General features: G+C 42.8%; 1 protein-coding gene across 2 annotated transcripts in view; it reads left to right on the top strand.

Annotated features, from left to right (window-relative positions):
• The first annotated feature begins 8,405 nt into the window (after nucleotides 1-8,405).
• Nucleotides 8,406-20,018, top strand: part of TIAM2 (TIAM Rac1 associated GEF 2) — an 87,420-nt gene continuing 75,807 nt past the window's right edge. For both annotated transcript variants that reach the window (XM_033055699.2, XM_033055698.2), the window contains exons 1-3: nucleotides 8,406-8,494; nucleotides 9,547-10,749; nucleotides 17,386-17,821. In XM_033055699.2, the coding sequence (XP_032911590.1) occupies nucleotides 9,553-10,749; nucleotides 17,386-17,821 (1,633 nt within the window). In that variant the 5' untranslated portion in view covers nucleotides 8,406-8,494; nucleotides 9,547-9,552. The remainder of the gene's footprint in view (nucleotides 8,495-9,546; nucleotides 10,750-17,385; nucleotides 17,822-20,018) is intronic.

Genomic DNA, 20,018 nt, shown 5'->3' with positions numbered 1-20,018 from the left:
TTTTTCTTTTTTTTTTTTTTTTTTTTTTTTTCCAGAGTGGTGATTAATGTTTTTGCAATGCAATCAGAGTTTGCAACTTTGTGCTTGTTGCTGATGTGGTCACTGAGTTAATTTTGTACACTGGTGACTTCATTCTGGAAATCATGCATTTCTTTCTCTTTAGGGTGGATGATTTGATAACGCTATACAATGTATAGTAAGTTACAATTTAGGGGCAAGAGCTGGACTTTTTTTATCTGATCACCATCAGTGGGAAAGGGGTATCCACGTACCATGGGAGGGTGGACTCTGAATAGGGCAGTCTGTAGCTGTGAAGCTACAAAGCAGTTTTTTTTAGTGAGGAAACCTAATCCTGTACTCTTTTTGTTCTTTTAATATGTGAGTAACATGCTGGTACTACAGGGGTACAGGAAAGGAAGCCTTAAGCTGTGTAGCTGCTGTAGAGCTCTTGGCAAGCAAAAATCAAGGTCTGCTTTCAATTTTCCAAGGGACTGTGTCTCAAGTTTACTTTTGGTGTCTCACTCCCAGATCCTCTGTCCTATTCAGGAAGTCCCAGGGCTGCAGGTAGGAAAGCATTTACTTTGGAATCGTCACCCTCAGGTATTTATGAATGTGTAAACAGAGAAGTAGAAAAGACCACGCCAGTTGTGGCTTGGTTTCCCCCTCCTGCTTGTGGAGCAGGCTGGTGAAAAGCAGGGAGTTTTGCAGCCACCCCAGCCCCTGTTCCTCTGCCTGAAACATGCTGTTCTGCCAGTTCCTAAAGGAGGCTTTTCTCTGATGCCATGGGTTAAGAGTTGTTGCAATGGAATGTGTTATGCCAGAGTCTTTGTGGGCAGAATGTGTTAATGTTCCTGTCTTGGATCGTTCTTCCTTTCTGCCGTTTGCTTCTCTTCTTTGGTCGGGTTTGTGTGGCTGCTCATGGTGTTGTTAACTATGGCCTAGTCCAAAGATAACCTTTATCCTATCTTCTTCAAAATTGATGTTTTTGGGGCATATGTGTGAGAGAATATCCCCATAGCTGCCTACTGGCTGTGGTTGTATTTGATAGCATGAGCTGGTTGCTACTGAAACAGACAAGAAAGGAGATGGGTAAATGTTCCTGGTGGAGGATTGGGAATCCCAGTTTGACCAGAAAGCCCAAGTCTCCCTTCCTAGTGTTACCATAGGTGAAGAGGGCTGAGGCACAAACCTCTTGAGGAGTTTGTCCAAACAAAACCTGCAGTCTTGTGCCTGGTCTCCAAAGTGCTGGGCAGCGATGCTGGCTGGAGCCCAGGCTCCCCTGCTTGGAGTATCTTGGCTCCTTTCAGTGCACCATCCTCCCCACCTGAGGCCTCAGGCCTTGAAATCTCCTGAAAGCACTGTGTAATTCTGCACCAGGACCTGACAGTGTGCTTACAACCTAAGGAGGTGGAGAAGTCTTTCAGATCACTGAGTTAATTTCCCCTCCGAGGGCAGGAAATAGACCCGCAGACCTATCAACTCTTTAACTACTGCAGCTACTGCATTTAAGCCAAGGTCTTAGCTGCCATTCCTGGTAGGTTCTTCTTTTTATTTTTTTAAACAAGCTTAGTGGCTTTTATTTAAATGGATGTGCACTTTAGCCATTGTGTATAAATTCAATAACATTTACAAATGGTGAAATTTGTTTTTCCTGCCAAAGAAAAATAAGTCCCTAGAGATTTAGATTGTATCAGCACTGCTGTAATATGATAAGGATCTTCAAGCTTGATTCAACCTTCCATATTGCACTAACTTGAAAGCTATAAAGCCTAATTCAATAAAGCTGCCAGTGTCTTAGACATAGAGTGATGGGTTGAGCAAAAGAAGGGATCACGTCCCAGGTATGGGATGCTTAATTCTGATGTGATATAGATGTGAAGCATGGTAGATCTGTTGGAATTAATGTTATTTTAAGAGAATAAACAGAAAAAATAGTATGTCTCTTTCTTGCTTAAACTGTGAAATTAGAAGTCCATCTGCAATGTGGGTATGATTCACAATATGAAGTGTCTGGGGTCATAAAGGCTGCTTACGTTTAATGAGAAAAACAATTGACTTTAATTTGATGTGTAAGCTACCAAACAGTTCCTAATACAGGAGACTACAGAGACTAATGAGTGAGTGAGGAATTCTGGCTCCAAATTCAATTTTTAAGACAAAATAGTATGATATATATATATTTTTAATTCTGGCATACTTGTGGTGTTTTGGTTATTCATTCTTTGAATACAGTGGTATATAATGCAAAGTATCCTGACAAGAATACCGTGGCATAATTATTATGGTATATTTTCATAATAGGAATGTGATTGAGATTGCAGAAATAAGAAATCTGCTTCTGATTTGTGGAAGCATGTGACCAAAGTGCGTAGTTGGAAAAAATACAGTAAATTGTTTCCAGTAAGAAACTCCACATTTAATCCAGCTACAGTGTTGTACTAACCTGCCCCCCTCATTAATTTCACATATCCGTCCTTACACAGCCGTGCAGGAAGGGGAGGGCAGGTTCACATTCTCGCATTCTGTTTTACTTTCATATTAAAAACCAAAGTAGATTAAATGTTAATTAAAGCTTCAAACCTGTAATTCTGTATCCCTGGAAGAATTCACAAAGAACAGTGATTCTTTGGAAAACTTGTGAACACATTAATATTTGGAAGTTAGTTATATACAGTTTTAAAGACTTCGTAAACCATTTAAAATGGATAGTGTTTTAACCATGAGGTGAAAGAGGATGTAAAAGTCGTTTGAAAGAAAATACAGGATTTGCTCAGGCAATTCAAACAAACCAACAATAACACAAAAAGCTTTTCCTGGAGTAAAAAACTACCACTGTAATTGCTGTACATCAAACCTTGCAACATTTCTAATTTGGTCTACAGTTAAAAGAAAACAAATTGGTAATTTCTTATAAATCAGGGGATTTTCTGTTTCATTTTTTATGGTTCTGAAATAGTTTGAGATTCTCGATTACCCTAGCTGCTCTAGTTCTGATGACAGTCTCCTGGGGTGCATTTAGGAGCCGTGCACTGAGGGCAGCTGCCTGTGTAAGGACCCTGGTGCTGCCTTCTCTCCTTTCCGTGCCTCCCTGCTCCATGTGCACAGTCCAGAGGCAACCACACTGGTCCCACTCACTGGCTGGAGTCCTTACCCGCCCTTGTAGAATTGAGGGCTTTAAACCCAGCAGAAAGCACGTGACTCCTCTTGCTTCATCACTAGAGCGTAGTTGATGGGATACACTCTTCCCTCAAAGGCCCTTGATACAAGTCTTTTTATCACTGCAGAGTGAGTTGAAGCTCTTCCTTCCTTTGGCAGATGCTTGTAGGTGGCTGTGAGGGACTGCCCAGTGGTAGGTATTCCAGGATTGGTCCTATCCTGTCTTGAAAGGAATGCAGTGGTGCAGGTAACAATCCTCCTGTTAGTGAAGAACGTCTAATGAGTTTGTGATACGTGCTTGCTGCTTAAACTATAAGTAAAAATAAAATACTTGGTTAGTTATTTCTTTCGTTCCTCAAGGGAAGATTTTCTTAAAAAGTTAAAACCGTGTCCTGCTGTGTCATTGTGAAGAACTGAGAAGATGGAGGTTGCTCTTGTCTCCCAGGTAGCAAGTGTCAGGACCAAAAGAAGTGGCCTGAAGTTGTGCCAGGGGAAGCTTTATATTAAATATTAGAAAAAATAATAAATCTTCACATGAAAGAGTGGTCAGGCATTGGAATAAGCTGCCCAGAGAAATGGTGGAATCATCATCCCTGGAAGGGTTTAAAAGGCATGTGGATGTGACACTATGGAAAAGTGGCAGTGCTGGGTTAAGATGATCTTAGAGGCAGTTTCCAACCTTAGGGATTCTATGATTCTATGTAGGATCTTATTTTATAGGGACAAGATAGCTAGCTCTTACCTATTTTTTAGCTCTTAATCTAGCTCTCCTTTTAAATGCTTTTTCCTTCTTAATGACTGGAGGTTTTAAATTTAAGCTCTTCTGCTGTGCAGGAAGTTTTGTTCTTGGTAACCCTGAAGATTCTCATGATTCCTGCATTTTTTAATGAGCCCTCATTCAGTGGTTCCAATTTGATGGCGTGATGTTAGCCTCATCTGCACTCATCCATACCGTTACTGGTTTTGGTTTTGTTTTTGTTGGTTTTTTTTTACTGTTTTTGCCAATCTGGCACAGATGATATGTTTAATAAAGTAGACTCAACTTCCCTGTAACTCTTCAGTTGATTTTTGGGGAAGCTTCAGCAGGGGTAAGTGATTTGTAGACCACTTATTTTTTATCTATCAGTGAAGATTTGTTTTCAACAACCACCCAGAGGAATAAAGGCATAAAACATATCAGAGATTTAGCTTTGGTACATGTGTTTGTCTCATGAGGGTTAACTTCATGATCCACAGTAAAGTTTAACATGATAGGATTGACTTTACTTGAACTCTTTCAACATCCTAGGTGGTGGCAGTGAGATAGTCCCAGTCAAGTAAATCTGCTGAACCTTCCTAGGAAGATGCTACCACAGCCCCTTGAGTTTTTGTGGCCACTGTCCAATGCTGACTGTGGCTGTGGAGCATTCAGCCTTACTGATGGCTTCCCATCTGGAAGCTTGCCATGTTCTGACCTGTTGCTTTAGAGAGTCTCAACCCTGTTAGTGTGACTGTATGGGAAGCAGATGACTGACAGTAGCAAAATTATGTTTGGTATGTGTTCCTGCTGTAGCAGATGAGAGCAGCGCAGGAGCCTGTCTCCCTTGACTCAGATCTCCCACCAATTCATAACACAATAATTCCTTGTTATATCTCATAAGCAAACCTAGTACTGGGATATTATTATTATGATTCAGTTTTGCTTGAAATATGGTAAGTGAGTCAGGTTTGGAAACCTTTAAGAGATTAAGACTGGAGAGGAAGGCACCTCTGCAATTGCTGAGCACTACTTGTACTTGTGTTCACCTTAAAGAAAGTAATTTTCTCCTCTATTATTCATAAAGCAGTCCAGCTGTGGTAATAATGAGGGAATAGAGGTGGCAGGCGCTTCTCCAAAACAGCTCCTGAGCTTGTGTGTTTGTCTTGTGAGGTGAAGAAAGTCTAGGAGAACTTTATGTGGAGAAGCCCCAAGGTGGGGAAATACATTTTTAGCTCTAGGGTTATGACTGGTGGTAATGTTTGGGTGTGGTGGGGATGGTGGGGTTCCCGGATTAGTATGTTTGCATAGCTGGGTTTTTTTTTAATGTGTCAAGGGGAACCAGGGTGAAGATTGAAAACTTCTTTTTTAAGGAATGTGGTTATAATTGAAAGCAAATAAACTCTTAATAGTCATCTTCAGGCATGATGAACTGCTTTCTAATTATGCTGATTATAATTGCTGAAAATATTCATAGAAACTGGTTTTGCTCACAAGAAGTATTCATCCCTCTGCATAGGAAAAGAGAAAAGCATGTCTTCTGCAGCAGTGGATAGCTGTGAGAAATACAGCTGAAGCTGAACTCTGTCCCCTGCACTGTAATTTCCAGGGTTTCCACAGATCAAGTAGTGCTAAACACGAGTGTTTGGAGTGAGCACAGCCAGAGTTTGTCCATGACTACCACCCTGCCCCTGTATCATGCAGCCTTTGGGTGTAAGCTGACTTTCTCTGCTCTTCCTCCACTAACTGGAAGTAGCAGAAATACAATTGCTTTACACAAGTGTGGGGCAAGAGAAAGGCATGACAGCTGATTTCCAGGGTGGTGGTGTTTGTGCAGCCTCAGAGATGCCCCGATGGGCATGGGTTATTGCAGTGTGCGTGGATGCTGAACCTATGGTAGCTTTCTGAACGGCTGGGATGCTGAGAAAAATGCCTTGGGGCTATTTCTATGGAATTTATTGACTGTTCTGCTGTAGTACAGACTGATTCCTGCACAGACTGAGACACTGTTTTGTAGACATTGTAGCCTGAGATAAATGTATTCCCTCACCCATTGTGTGGCCTGTGTATTGGAGACCTGTACAATGGACCCTGGTAGCCACGGCTCGAGCCTTGACGAATTGAATGTTTGTGTTTTGAGGTTCATGATAGCAGCTTGCTCACTACCTACTCTGTTAAAAGGATTACCTAACCATTCCACAGTCACTATGGAGACCAGATGGTCTTTTTGCCTGTTTCTTTAGACAAATTGAGTTCAGTGTTTCCTTATGAATAGATATAAGCCCCTCAGAGCTCTGTTGTTGAATGTACTTTCTGCTCCCAGATGAGGAATTCCAAATGTAAACTTTTTGCTTGTCTCTGGTCTGTGCCTCTTGGATAAAGGAAGAGAATACTGCTGGGTGTTGGCAGTTTGTTCAGGAGCTTGGAGCTTAGGAAGTTTGTGCGTTGTCTTCTGCTAACCTTGTATCAATAGTCTTTTTGTTCAATCCAAGTTGCATATGACACTTTAAAAACTGTTCACATAGAGAAGTGCACTTAGCAGCATAGGCAAATCAAACCTGCACAGGCAAGAGTATCTTCCAAATTGTTAGAAAGAGTAAGAAAATTGTAGATTTTTTTCTTTTTTGAGGGTAAGATGAAATTTCTGTGGCTTATCTGTTTTATCATATCTTTGTGATAACAGGCATTAATTCATGTTTATAGGTCTGTAGCATCTCTATCATGATCTGTCTCTTCTCAGTTATTTGCTAAAATTTTTCTAGGCTTTCTTTTAAGACTGTTTTTGCTTCTAGTTGGCAACCTTTACCTTTGGTTTTGGTAAGGTTAGCTACATACCAATGAATTAATTTAAACTCTTTCATGGGTCTTATACAGTAAATAGCCACAAAAAGAGTCAATGAGAGCAAAACCCAGCATGTTCAAATCAACTAGCTATTCAGTTGAAAGTTATGAACAGTAGCCATGGAATTTAGGCAGAAAGAAAAAATTCTGGTGGTGGTCTGTTAAGAATGGTTTCCAACTTAACTGTGCATTCCAAAACTTACGTAAATTCACGAATACAAGCCGCACTGAGTATAAGCCGCATCTCTGGGTGTTGGCAAATATTTCGTTTTTTGTCCATAAATAAGCCGCACCTGAATATAAGCCGCTCTGTCGTTCGCAGCGAGGACCCGCGTCCAACAAAGTTGCCAAATAGTAACAGAACCGTGGCAGGGCGGGCTTTACTGGCTCAGCTAAGGCTGTGCAGGCTCGGCCCGCTAGGGGCTGCCGACGGGGCCAGGTGGCCCAGCCCGGTGCTGCCGCTCAGCGGGACCACTGGGGGCCAGCCGCCGCTGCCACTGGGCTCGGTCACCACGACCCGGCGCTGCCCTGTGGTGGCAGGCAGGGACGGAGCCCCCCGCCGCCTCCCTGAGCCGCGGCAGTGGTGGCCCGGGTCCCCCCTCTCCTCCCCGGGCCGCAGCAATGGTGGCGCGGGGCCCCCCCGTCTCTCCCCGGGCTGCGGCAGAGGAGGGAAGGAAAGACCTCTCCCGCCTCTCTCCCCGCCCCCCGTGCTGCCTGCAGGCAGTCAGGCTCCACCCGCGGTGCAACAGAGTAGCAATTTGTAACAATCGCAAAATGACGACTTTGCAGCAGCTCGGCTCAGCACTGTGGCAGGCACTTCTGAGGTTGTAAATGTCAGAAAATTATTCACATATTAGCCGCTCCTGAATATTGGCCGCATTACCGGTTTAGGAGCAAAATCTTAGTCAAATTGGTGCGGCTTGTATTCGTGAAATTACTGTAGTCTCACATCTTGTACTGCTTCTTTTCTATGGAGTGTTTCAATCCCTAAACTGCTGGTGTACTCTATTATATGCAGATTTGGTCCTTTTGCTTTGAATAGTAGTCTTTGGGTACTAAGTGAAGAGCCAGTACTTTCAGAGGGTTAGGAAGAGCTTGGGTCTTGTTACCTTTGGGTCTGTGCAATGCTTGGTGTAGCCGTTTTCTTGTTTTATTGACAGATAAACTTAAAATCAGAACAAACCTAAAGAGGAAGGTTACTGAGTGGCTACTGGAATGAATTTCATGGTGGCCTTTCACTGCAAATGTCATAGTTGGTAATCCAGGCACAGAGAAAGATAAACAGATGCTGTGGGACGTTGCTCTAGTCAGTCTGGTCCACACTGTAATGGACCACTGCACAATACTGTGAACTGTGACTGGTCTTCCAAAAGGAAAGATGGAGAGGGCTGAAAGTTGTCCCAACTCATCAGTGGGAGGAGAGAAAGACAAAGAGGAGAGAAAATGAAACCTATTTCTACTGATTCAAAGTCAATTGTTAAAGTATGCTTATAAAAATGTATGTCTAAAGTCCAGGAATCCCCTTCACTGAACTCCTTTTAATTTGTAACTTTTTTCTTTTTCTTTTTTATTAATTTCACATACAGTTGGAGTAAAGTGTAAGTTGTATTTGACTGAAAACCCTTTTTTGTCTTTTTGGTGTTTTCTAGGAAGGCTGTGTGCAACTCCATTCTGGTTTTGGCAAGCATAGTGGCTGGCCACGAAGACAATGCAGAGCATGCTGACTGCTAACCCTGCCCGTGTCTGAGAGTGTTCCTACAGGTTTGCTCTTTCTTTTATACTATACTTTTAATCTAAAAGTGCTAAGGGCTTGAAGAAGAGATGTTAAAACATAGAAATCTAGAAGATAAGATTATACTTTCTCAGGGAGTTTATTTTGACAAATTTTTAATGAGGCAGCAGTATATCCTCCTCCGGGTGATAGTCTGAGATCTGATGTGTAAAGAAGTGTGGCGCTGATGGAAACAGCATTTTGGTGTTGTTTCTGTATGTTACAAACACTGAAGATTGATTCTGAGTAACAAAAAGGACAGAACTTTGGGGTGCACTGCATGTAGCTTTGAAGCCTTCAGTCACCTCAGTGGGGCAATTTAACTGCTCCAGTGTGTGCTATTCACTGCAAACACTGTGAAAAACTGAAGAGCATTTTACCAAGAGATCTATGGAACTGTGCTGGGCTGAATGAACATAATGCAGTTTTGTGCTGGAGTGGAAGATGTGGCTGTTTGCTAACCAAGTTATTTTTTGTCTGATTTTTGGCATTGTTTTTTTTTCCTTTGTCCTAGATTAGCTCCATTTAAACATATAACTGGGGTTTACTGAACATTTTATTGAGGCAGCACTTGGTTGCACAGAAATCAGTCAAGCTGAAACTGCAGTGGACTTGTCTGCTGGCAGAAGGGATTTCTCTGAAAGTACAGTTCACTTTACATCTAAGTTATGATTATCTTGCTGTCTCCCTTTCATTATGCCATTGTTCTTGGGAGCCAGAGATTTTGTAAGTTATAAGAAAAGGATTGTTGCCAAGGGTGTGGGTGGAGGAAGGTGTTGACATGATTTCAATGGAGTTAGATTCCAGCTTTATAACAGAGGGGTAATGAACCATAGAGAAAACAGGCTTTCCTAGCTTGCCCCTAAAATAAGTTCAGTTCTGAATTTAATGTTCTACATGGCTATTTAATGGCTTTTTTTTTAAACAATTGCTTCATATCATTTTTTAAATAGGCGTTTTCCTGTGTAGAGGGTAAAAATGGCCTGTTACTTTTTGCTCTGTCTTTTTACCATTGTTTCTAATGAAACTCTTCTTTATTTAGTGGAAAATGGGGAATTCAGAAAGCCAATACAGTCTTCAGGGAACAAAAAATCATGCTGCTACTACAGCTGGTGCCAAGCAGAAGCCTTGTTCTCTGAAAATTCGCAGCATTCATGCCAAAGATGAAAAGTCTTGCTCTATGCATGGATGGGCACATACCAGCAGCGGCTCAAACTACAAATCAAGGTCCCTTGCCAGAAGCTGCCTTTCACACTTCAAGAGTAGTCAGCCTTATTCCTCTAGACTTGGTGACACTGTGATGAAGGTCTCCAAAAGCAATGTCCATGCCAAACACAGGACAAATGCCTCGGGGGACTACTGCCAAGGGAATAACGCGATGTTTTTGCCCGAGAATGGTTTCCACTATATTGGCCTCCAAGCTGGAAGTAATCATGCTGCCTCTCGAGAATGTAATGGCCACATTTTAAATTGCTATGGAAAGAATGAGAGTCTTGCATCAGCCTCCCCATCAGAGGACAGGAGGAGTCCAAAAGTTCTCATTAAAACTCTGGGGAAGCTGGATGGTTGCTTGAGGGTTGAGTTCCACAACAGCAACAACAGCAAGGTACCAACTGAGGAGTCCAGTGGGCCAGTGCAGCTGCTGAGGTATTCCCCTGCCTTGGAATCTAAGCCAAATAACCTACTTGATGTCAGGAGGAACTCCAGTGCAGACTGTTCTTCAAGCCATCGTCTGTCACCTACCGATTCAAGGCTTCGGTCTAGTAAAGGAAGCTCCCTCAGCTCTGAGTCTTCATGGTATGACTCTCTCTGGGGAAATGCTGGGGATATCAATGAGCTGGATGGTTCATATTTGACCAGGAGCACTCCAGATACAAGCATTCATGCCAGTTTCCCAACGAGTGACAACAAGAAGTCCTTCAACCAAAGTTCATCTCTTTCCTCGCTCCGAGATCTCTATAAGGATACAAATTTGGAAAGCACTCCTCCACCTGGGATCAGGCTGTCTGATGAGTATATTGACACTCCTGGTAGCCTAAGCAACCGTGTCTCATTTGCCTCAGACATTGATGTTCCTTCCAGGGTAGAGCAGGGAAGTCCTGCACATTACACCTCCTACACCCTGCCGTGCAGAAAGTCTAAACCCCTTGGTGAGGATGCATCCAAGAAGGATACATTAAAGAACCGGATGCGACGCATCAGTGACTGGACGGGAAGTCTTTCAAGGAAAAAAAGGAAGCTGCAGGTATGTACAAACCAGCCTAAATGTGTGAAAGTTGTTTTTTATATTCCTCTTATAGGCATAGTGATTGCATGATATTTGTCTTTTTTGCAGGCTAATTACTTGCTTATCTCATTTAGTAATTTGTGGAATTTTGAGAAGTATTGCGTCCCTGGTGCTGTCTGAAATGTCAGCAGCAAAATGTCAGCAGCAAAAAAACCCCATATATTTTGTGCAAATTTTCCCTTCCTGTTTTGTCACCTTCTAAGTTAACTCCAATCTTTGCAGCCTAATATCTCTGTGTATTTGCTTTTGAAATTGTTGCATTGCTTAAAAAGTGACTTGGGGTTTAAGCTTTCTTTTTATTTCAGATATGAAAAAACAACCGCTATCTATGCTATGAATTAGCATGCATTATCTGAAGAGTGTGGAAGGAGCAGTAGAAGGAGGACGTTGCACATCATATACATTTCTTTGCAGATGTTCCCTGTCTGTTTTACTGGTTTCACCAGTCCCTTTTTGCTTGTTGCTTCGTTTCTTGCAAGGCAAGCAGCTGTATTGAACCTGAGGTCCTGGTTCTGCCCCTACCTCCTCTGAAGGCATTACATGGAACAGCTTCCTTCTTCCTATGTGTCAGCTTAGTTCACCAGATGGAAAAACTTGAGTTGCCATCTGGCTCACTGGGAGATGGTAGTGTAAAGAAGGAGAGGGAGGGGAGAGCAAGAGGGAGGGAAAGGATGTTTCTTTAGAAGAATTTAAGACTAATCCCATTAATAGGAATTTAGGATGCCTGTGGTCAGGAATGAAATTCTCATCTCTAGCTGCAGGCCCCAGAATTGGCTCTTTAAATAGCAGACTGTGCCTGGTCTCTGTGTGTGAGTTTGCAATCTGAGGCCGTTTTTGGATTTAGTTTGGATTTTTGGGGTTTTTTTCCTTCTTTTTTTTTTTTTTTTTCCCCTGAATCTTCCCTGTTGTTTCTCATACAGGAACAGTCCCTGTGCTTCCCTAAATGAAGGGTGCTCCCTTTCAGCAACATGGATGAGCTGGTCACTTCAGAAGTTAGCAAAGAGTGAAGGGCACACCCACTTCTGCAACTGAGGCAGCAGCTAAGCAGTAGATCATAGCACATACTTAATGTGGCACATAGAGCAAATGCTGTCTACTGTGCTGGAAATTTAGACAGGTCTTGTGCTTAACCACGTGCATCTGTCATTGTGATGATGTAAAACTCTGACAGACCCTTAGGCTCAGAAACGAGCCCAGCATATGGTTTGCTGGTGTGTGTCCTACCTGGGGGCTACAGAACTGGGAAATGAAAATGAAAACTGTTTATTTGGATTACTTCTTCTGTGAGTTGGTGGTCATGTACTTTATCAGATGCTGTCTTTTCACCTTCTTTCTCAGCTTTGAAAGAGAGGGCAAAAAACCCTGGAATCACTGAGGAGCCTCACTGTTTGTTCCAGGATTCTTCACTGATTTCAACATCTGTAGCTGTTCTGGATTTTACTGCCAGGCTTTATATATGATTTCTGCATCCCAGACCTTTAGTATGTATTAGTTATGACATTTTCAGAATGGCATTTGTGGTGCACGATTCATGGCTGTTTTGAATTCACTCTGCAGTGAACTGACTTCAGACACAGCAAGGAAATTTGGCTGGCGAGATTGCATCAAGCTTGAATCAGATTCTGGTAGAAGGAGAACAGCCCTATCTCCAAAAATGGTGGTTTCTTAGAAAAAGGCATAGGAAATGGTTAGTCACTGATTTTAATCAGACAAGTATCCAGCGACAGGAAGGGTAAGAGGGAGGTAGAGAATGCTTTGTAGTTTTGCAGTTACTTGTGTGGCTTTATTAGCTCATTTCCATCTTTCACACTTTAAGTAACCTACCATCTCTTCTGGAGGTTGCTGGGTTGTAGTTTGGTAATGCTTATACTCTTAACAGGTCCTGTAGCTTAAAAAGACAGAAGTGTCGTGCATGGTTCTGGTCTGTCACGTGCTTGGTCCCTGTTTGTGTGACTTCATCTCGTCGATGGCAGCATCTGTGCTTTGCTCTGAACAGCGCGTCCCTTCCTCCGTACATTAGTAATAAGTGACTGTGAGTCACTTGGGCTGAACGTAGGTGAAAGCTGGAATATTTCCCTGTAAGTGGGCCTGAGTTTTGGTGGTGGCTGGGTAGTTCCTCCAGCTACCCCAGTGCAAACAAACCAGCCAAGCCCCCTGCTTCATGGGAGCACAGGCCTAGGAGGCACAGGCTTGGGGTATTGAGGCCAGACCCTTGACACTAGAAGGGCAGTGGAGTTTAATCCCTTCTGTGAACAAACTGCAGTTTAAACACTGGTAGGATTTTCTCCATCTTGAAGGCTCTTTCCAGACCATCTCAATGCTTGCTAATAGGCAGAGTAAATGTAGTCCCAGATAGTTTGTTCTAATATCAGTATTCCCTGCTACATTAGTTATTCTTTCCTATTTTTTTAATCTGTTCTGATTTATTTAAAGGGAAAATTGATATCTTTTCTTGGCCTGCATTTGCAGGGCTGTACAGACTCTCCTTGGTCTCCTGTGTTAAGATTGGAAATCTATTTCCTTTTCATTTTGGCACTCTTCCTCCTCATCTGTTTTAAATCACCCGCAAACAGATTTGCATATGGGATATTCCAGAGGAGTCCTTGGTTATGCCCTGTCCAGTTACTGTTTTCTTTTGGATGTTTCCTTTTGTCTGACTTGATCTGATGTATTCTGGAATTGAGTTTGCCTTTCTAATAGTGATCTTGCATCAAGACTTGCAATCATCTTTTCCAAGACCTAGTCTTCCTTGCATGAGGGCATCCTAAAGTGTTCCCTCAGTGCATTACTGGTACTGCACTTTAGCACACATCTTCATTTAGTTTAATCTATGCTGAAATGGCGTTGGGGTGATGCTGTGTCACAATTCAATGTGTGTGAGCTGAAAGGTGTGTGTGTTGTATGTGAGACCTGTGGACAGAATTTAGACAGACTTGCTGCACAGCCAGATATGGCTAAAGATGGTGGTGTAAACTCTGTGCAGCTCTTTAACATGGAGAGCATTAGCAAATTCTGTGTAAAATAAAAATCCATCCACCAGAAACAGCTAGTGAAGGAAGGTTCTTCAATTAAGTAAAATAATCTCACTTTAGGAATCATATCTGAAATTTTGTGACTTTATAAGCCAGAGCCCTGAGGTGGACTGTAAAGAGAATTCAAAAGAAAAGTACATTGAGTCAACCTCTTTATTTGACTTGAAAACTGGTATTAGATTCTCCTTTTAGCATGCGTCCCAATGAATGTAGCAGGATGCTTTTTTCCCTTGCTGTTCTTTACAGCTGATTAGTACGTGCCTCACTTTGTCTAATTGGTATCTTAGCCATTTTATCTTTTGTCTTATCTTTAACTATTCTAGAGTGTATCTCAAACGTTGAGAGATCTCCTTGAATGCAGCTGAGCAGAAACAGTGGTAGTTTTCTATCATCACTAGATTCAACAGAGCAAAAACCAGCAGAAAGTTACCTGGCAGGGAAACCACCTGGAGCAACAACTTAGGTCAAACCTTTTTAGTAGTGGCAGATACTGCTACAGTGGGAGCTTCCTCAAGGACCAACAGAGACTGCCAGACTCTGCCAATTCAGTTCTTTGAAAAAAAAAAAAAGAAAATACAAGTTATGGTGTCCTGGTGAAGTTTGTATATCCATTTTGGACTCTTTATCCATTTTCTCTACTCTGGTACTTCCTCATTCCTACCCTTTCTGTGTGTGAGGAGAAAACATAGGATTTGGGTAGTCATTTGGCTGGTCATTGACAGGTTGCATCCCATCCTTTTCCTTAATGTTTGTGGTTCCAGTGATGGGTTTTCACAACAGACCCCTTCTATATGTTTGCCTTGTGCTGTGTCTCTTACTAGTGCTTTGGGTATGAAAGAAATACATATTCTTAATAAACTGTATACCAGTATTTTCTAAGGGACTAGCAGTTCCTGGAGAATAGTCACACATTTAGAATGCTGGATTTTGGTGCACAAGTACAGTGACAGTAATTAAAACGAGGGTGGAGAAAGCCACATGCAGATTGCCAGCACAGTTGTACGATCCATATTCTGCAGTCGCTTTGTGGCATAAAGGCATTATTACATGAAGGATTATATCCTGGTTTGCTACCCCATGTGTCAATCTTCCTCTCTTTTCCATATTAAAACCAGCTAAACTGTTGATGTTTAGGGAGATACTCTTGGACAATACTGATTAACACTCTACAACAAGATTTGAGGAAGGTGTTCCTTTAGCAGGAGGATCACCTGACAGTGATCTGAAAAGCCAGACTTGAAGTTCAGTGTACTGTAAGGCCAGTTCAAACTGGCTTTTGTGAAACCATGGACCACAGTACCCTGCTGCTGGAAAAGTGGTTTGTCTGGCATTGCCTAGGAGGATGTACAGTCCCTGTCTTGGCCACACACCAGAGGTCCTGATGCTATCAAAATGCAGCACAGCTTTGCTGCTGCAGTTTTGAAGAGCATCAAGTGAGAAGCAAAGAAACAAGTAGTTGTTTTCAAAGCTGATGGGGTGAAAGCTCACAGGAGACCAATGTTTATTTACTTTGTTCTTAGTACAGTAGTCTGTGAGAAAATAAATGCTTTTAGAGAGGCAGTCTAAACTTGAAAGTATAATGGCTTTATTATTACCGCGAGTAATAGCTTCACAAATAGTTTACCGCAATCTCTTCTTTTTTCTTCCCTCACACTTTTACTGCAAAAGGAACATGTCTTTTGTGTTTTATGTTCTTAAATTTTGGTTGCTTTTAAATAGCATTGGCAATGCTTGAGTTTGAAAGACAATAAATGGCTTCTTAGCATGGATGGTGTCGTTCTCAACAGTGAAGTTAGTCCAAGAAGCTCTGTTTTGGGTATTAGGAAAATCCCTGTCCATCCCTGGAGCCTGGGAGAGTTGGGACCAAACGGCATATTACTTGGAAAGGCTTAAGAGAGAAAAGGTCCAATCTGCCAACAAAGTCCAAACACGTTGACAAGCAGTGGCAAGAAATGGGCCTACTCTAGCATCCATATCAAAGGCAAAGTTGAAGTCATACCATCAGACCTGATTATTTCAAATAAAATTGGCCAGCCCTCTCAATCCAAGGGATGAAGTTGCACAGTGCAATTAGGAGAAAGGCCTGTCAGTGCTTGATGGGATGATCAAACTCTCAGGGTGTTCCCAGCAACTCAGAAAATACACAGCTCTGCAGTCTGGAGACTGGATTTAAGCCAGTCAGCAAGGATATCTTTCTTTTTTTAAATCACATTTTGTTCTAGATTAGATTTTAGTCAACTGATCAATTCTAACAAGCTTAAAATATTCTCAACTTTTGACCTTTTATTTTGTTGGTTAAGCACTGTTTGTATGGCAAATATAAAGTGGAGGTTAAAATCAGCCTTGTGCTGAAGCTAAATCTAGCCACCTTGCTAGATATGATTTCAATATCAAAGTATCGAAAACCCTATAATAATAAAAAACCCTGTTGTGACACTGTTCCTGCTTGTGGTCAGGCAGATGCAAGCTGTGGTGCCTGCATTTCAGATGGAGGATGCAGTTGTCTCCTAGAGTACTTCAGCTTTCAGATAGTAGTTTCCAGTGAAATTTGAGATTACAGTAATTTCACGAATACAAACCGCACCGTTTTGACCAAAATTTTGCTCCCACACCAGAAATGCGGCTTATACTCAGGAGTGGCCAATATGTGAATAATTTTCTGACATTTTCAACCCTGGGAGTGCAAACCAAGTCAGTGCAAACTGCCAAGTCGAGCACCTGCCAGTAAAACCCTGGATTTACGCGGTTGTTACAAACTGATACTCTGTTGCGCGGTGGGTGGAGCTGCTCTGTGCAGGCAGCACGGGGGGTGGGGAAGGCGGGGCAGCTCCCTCCTGCTGGCCCCGTGGCTCTGGGGGAGGCAGGGGCTCCGTGCTGCTGGCCCCGCAGCTCAGGGGGCTCCCGTCCCCGCGTGCTACCGCCGCAGGAGCGGGGTGGCTCCATCCCCGCCTCCCCCCACCGCCGCGGGTGCCGGCGGGCTCTGTGCCCCCCCTGCCACCGCGGGGCAGCGTCGGGCCAGGGTGAGCGAGCCCAGTGGTGGCGGCCGGCCCCGAGTGGCTCCGCTGAGCGACAGCGCCGAACTGGGCCACCCAGCCCTGTCGACAGCCCCAAGCCCTCACAGCCCGAGCCGAGCCAGTAAATCCTGCCCTGCCGCGATTCTGTTACTATTTGGCAACTTTGTTGCACGCGGGTCCTCCCTGCGAATGACAGAGCGGCTTATACTCAGGTGCAGTTTATTTATGGACAAAGAACGAAATGTTTACCAACACCCGGTGATGCGGCTTATACTCAGTGTGGCTTGTATTCGTGAAATTACTGTACTCTAAGATGCTGGAATTACCAAAGGCTCAGATTAGTGGATAAGGTTTAATGGGGTTCTGCTGAAAAAACTGAATGGTAGCAGTGGTGGTGTCAGTGGCTGAGGCAAAGGCTATGATGTAATGGTAAAAAGATGAAGGAACTGGAAGCGGCTAAACATGAAACAAATTTATTTGACAAATGAGGTGTGTCTTTTGATCGTAGCTCTGGTGACTGATCATAGATAAATTCCCTTTATGCACAGGAGCCAAAGTGTAAAGATGGGAGTGAATACTTTGACAGCAGAATGGACAACTTCACTACCGACACACTGGCACCATCACAGCTCTCCACTTCACTGTGGTCTCCTGGCTCCAGCCATGCCCTGTCCCAGAGAAGCGAGTCCACCAATGCTGTCAGCAGTGATGCCTTGAGGCAGAACATTTATGAGAACTTCATGCGAGAGCTGGAGATGAGCAGGATGAACTTGGAGAATACAGAGACCTCGTCAGAAACAGAAGACTCCAGTGGCGAGTCCCTTAGCTCTTTGGAGCAGCTGGATTTATTGTATGAGAAGGAACAAGGAGTGGTGCGCAAGGCAGGGTGGCTGTTCTTCAAACCCCTGGTGACCCTGCAGAAGGAGAAGAAGCTGGAGCTGGTTCCACGACGGAAATGGAAGCAGTATTGGGTCACCCTCAAAGGTAAAACCACTGCGTTGTTCCTTCACCTTGGCAGCAGCAGTTCTTTTTCTTGTGTCTCAGCAGCATTTCATGCATACTGGCTTCTGTTAGCGGGTTTAGGGGGATCAGAAAAATCACACCTAACTTTATAGGGTCTACCCACCACCTAAAGTGGAGCATGTGCCTAAGCAGCCCGCTGAACTGAGATGCTGCTCTATGTCTTTGGGACTGTGTATGCAGCCTTGTGTTTCATACCGTAGTGGGAATTGTTTTGTCTGATTTCCTAGTTTGTGTGTTCACATCAGATGGGGGATTTAGAAGAAGGTTTTGGATGTTTGGAGGTCAAAGACCAAACTGAACCAAAATTTAAGGGTCAGAAGAAGTTTCTGGTGCCCAATTCCTTGTTACAGACACACAGTTCCTTAGGCTGTGCTGTGAAATTTACTGAAAGATGGGGTAGTTTATTGTAAAAATGTTTAGTTAATTTCTAGCACTTTAGGTGGCAATATAATGAAGAAGTGTACTCCCAGTGCCAGAGCATTTACACAGACAAGTGTGTATGGTTCAGAGCAGAGGACACTGAAGCAGCAGCAGGGAAAGCTGTGTGGTGCCCAAGGCAGCCATTCCCAGGACTTGAAGGTGTCCCTCCTTTCCCTGGGTGGTCTTTCACCTTCTCTGATCCCAACCCTGTGTGGCTTCTGGCCTGCCAAGTTTCCCATCTCCTGCAGCTGCTCCTGTTGTGAAAACAGCCCCATGGGAGGGGAATCCACTCCAGGGGGCTGCTGCAGGTGTGATTGTTGCACTCCATTTATGGCTCAGAGGGTGCTGTGAGAAGTGTACAGGTGTCAGGAAGTGTGAGAAGGAAAAACATATCTATTGTGGGGAAGAAGGGAAATGTAATGGGTGAGTTAATAGGCCTTTTTAAAATTTTGAATTGCATCCAAAGGATTTGCCTTTCAGTAAATATAATACTAAATTAATGAGTAAGGAAATGATCAAGCTTGATAATTTCCTATCATATCTGGGACTAGAGGAGAGAAAATAACAGCTTTCCCACAGGTTGCCCTTTTTGAAATTGTGCATGGGTGTAGACCTGAAGAAAAATGAGCAGCAAACAACAAGTACTGGTAATGTTGTGCTTGATAGTGCTGATTAGAAAGAAGCAAACTTGCTAGAATGAGACACTTCTGCCTAGTAATTCGGAGACTTGTTATCAAGGGATCAAAATGTAGGCAGGCTTAACAGTTTAAATCACTTGCCCTGATCATCAGATAGCATGATTCATGCTTACAAGCGGTGTATTCAAAGGGAAAAACAGTACCTGAGTTCCACCCTATTATTGTGTGTGTTTGTTTTATAGAGTATGAATATAGTTTCATGTGCCTCTTCTGAAATTCAGTTTCTAAAAAATTGTATCAAAACTCTAAAACTGAAATATGTTACATGCTAGTAATTTGTGCATTTCTGGGATAATGAAGCTCTGGCAAGCAATTTGGGTGCTTCATGTTAATTTTTTTTTGGTCTATAAAATTGGCTCACTGGTGATTTTGAACAAATTGTGGCCCTTCTTACTACCTGAATTTCCACAGCTACAGAAAAAGGAACAATAAAATCCTTTGTAAAAAACTTTATTAACTTCTAACATTATAAGTGTTAGATGCAATGCTTTTTACTTCAGTGGTTGATATGACTGCATTTATGGTAAAAAGTCTCTTCTACTTTGCTAGCTGTTTTAAATATACATTCCTCATTTCCTTGATCTCTTACCTTTGTTGTCCTGTGGAGACTTCTGATTCCAAAATAAACTTGCCTGTCTGGATATCAAGGCATACTTCTGTTTTCATAATATGCTGTATCAAGATCAAGGCGCTTGCTTAGGTTCTCTTTATACAGGTTTTTGAATAAATCTGTATTTAATTTGTTCTTGAAGTTTAAATAGCCAAGATATTTTAAAGCATGACTTAAAATAGCCACATATGTAAATGGAGGAACAGCATGTTTATTTGCACTCTGTTGAGATGTGTTTAATTATAAATATGCAGAAAGGCTTATAAGCATCTGGTTACCTGGCAGACTTAAAAGTATACACGTCCTGAGGCCTCTGCTCCACTTTCTGGGCCACCAAGACCTGAGCCTGAACAGTAACCATGTACCAAGAGGAACTCTCTTTTCCATCTATCCTGTCCAATTAGTTTCCTTTAACAAGAAAAATTGCTTT

This window comes from Catharus ustulatus, chromosome 3 (genome assembly GCF_009819885.2).
Source record: "Catharus ustulatus isolate bCatUst1 chromosome 3, bCatUst1.pri.v2, whole genome shotgun sequence".
Taxonomy (NCBI): domain Eukaryota; kingdom Metazoa; phylum Chordata; class Aves; order Passeriformes; family Turdidae; genus Catharus; species Catharus ustulatus.
Note: the sequence above shows the minus strand (reverse complement) of the source record. Positions and strands in the feature narration are given on the sequence as shown.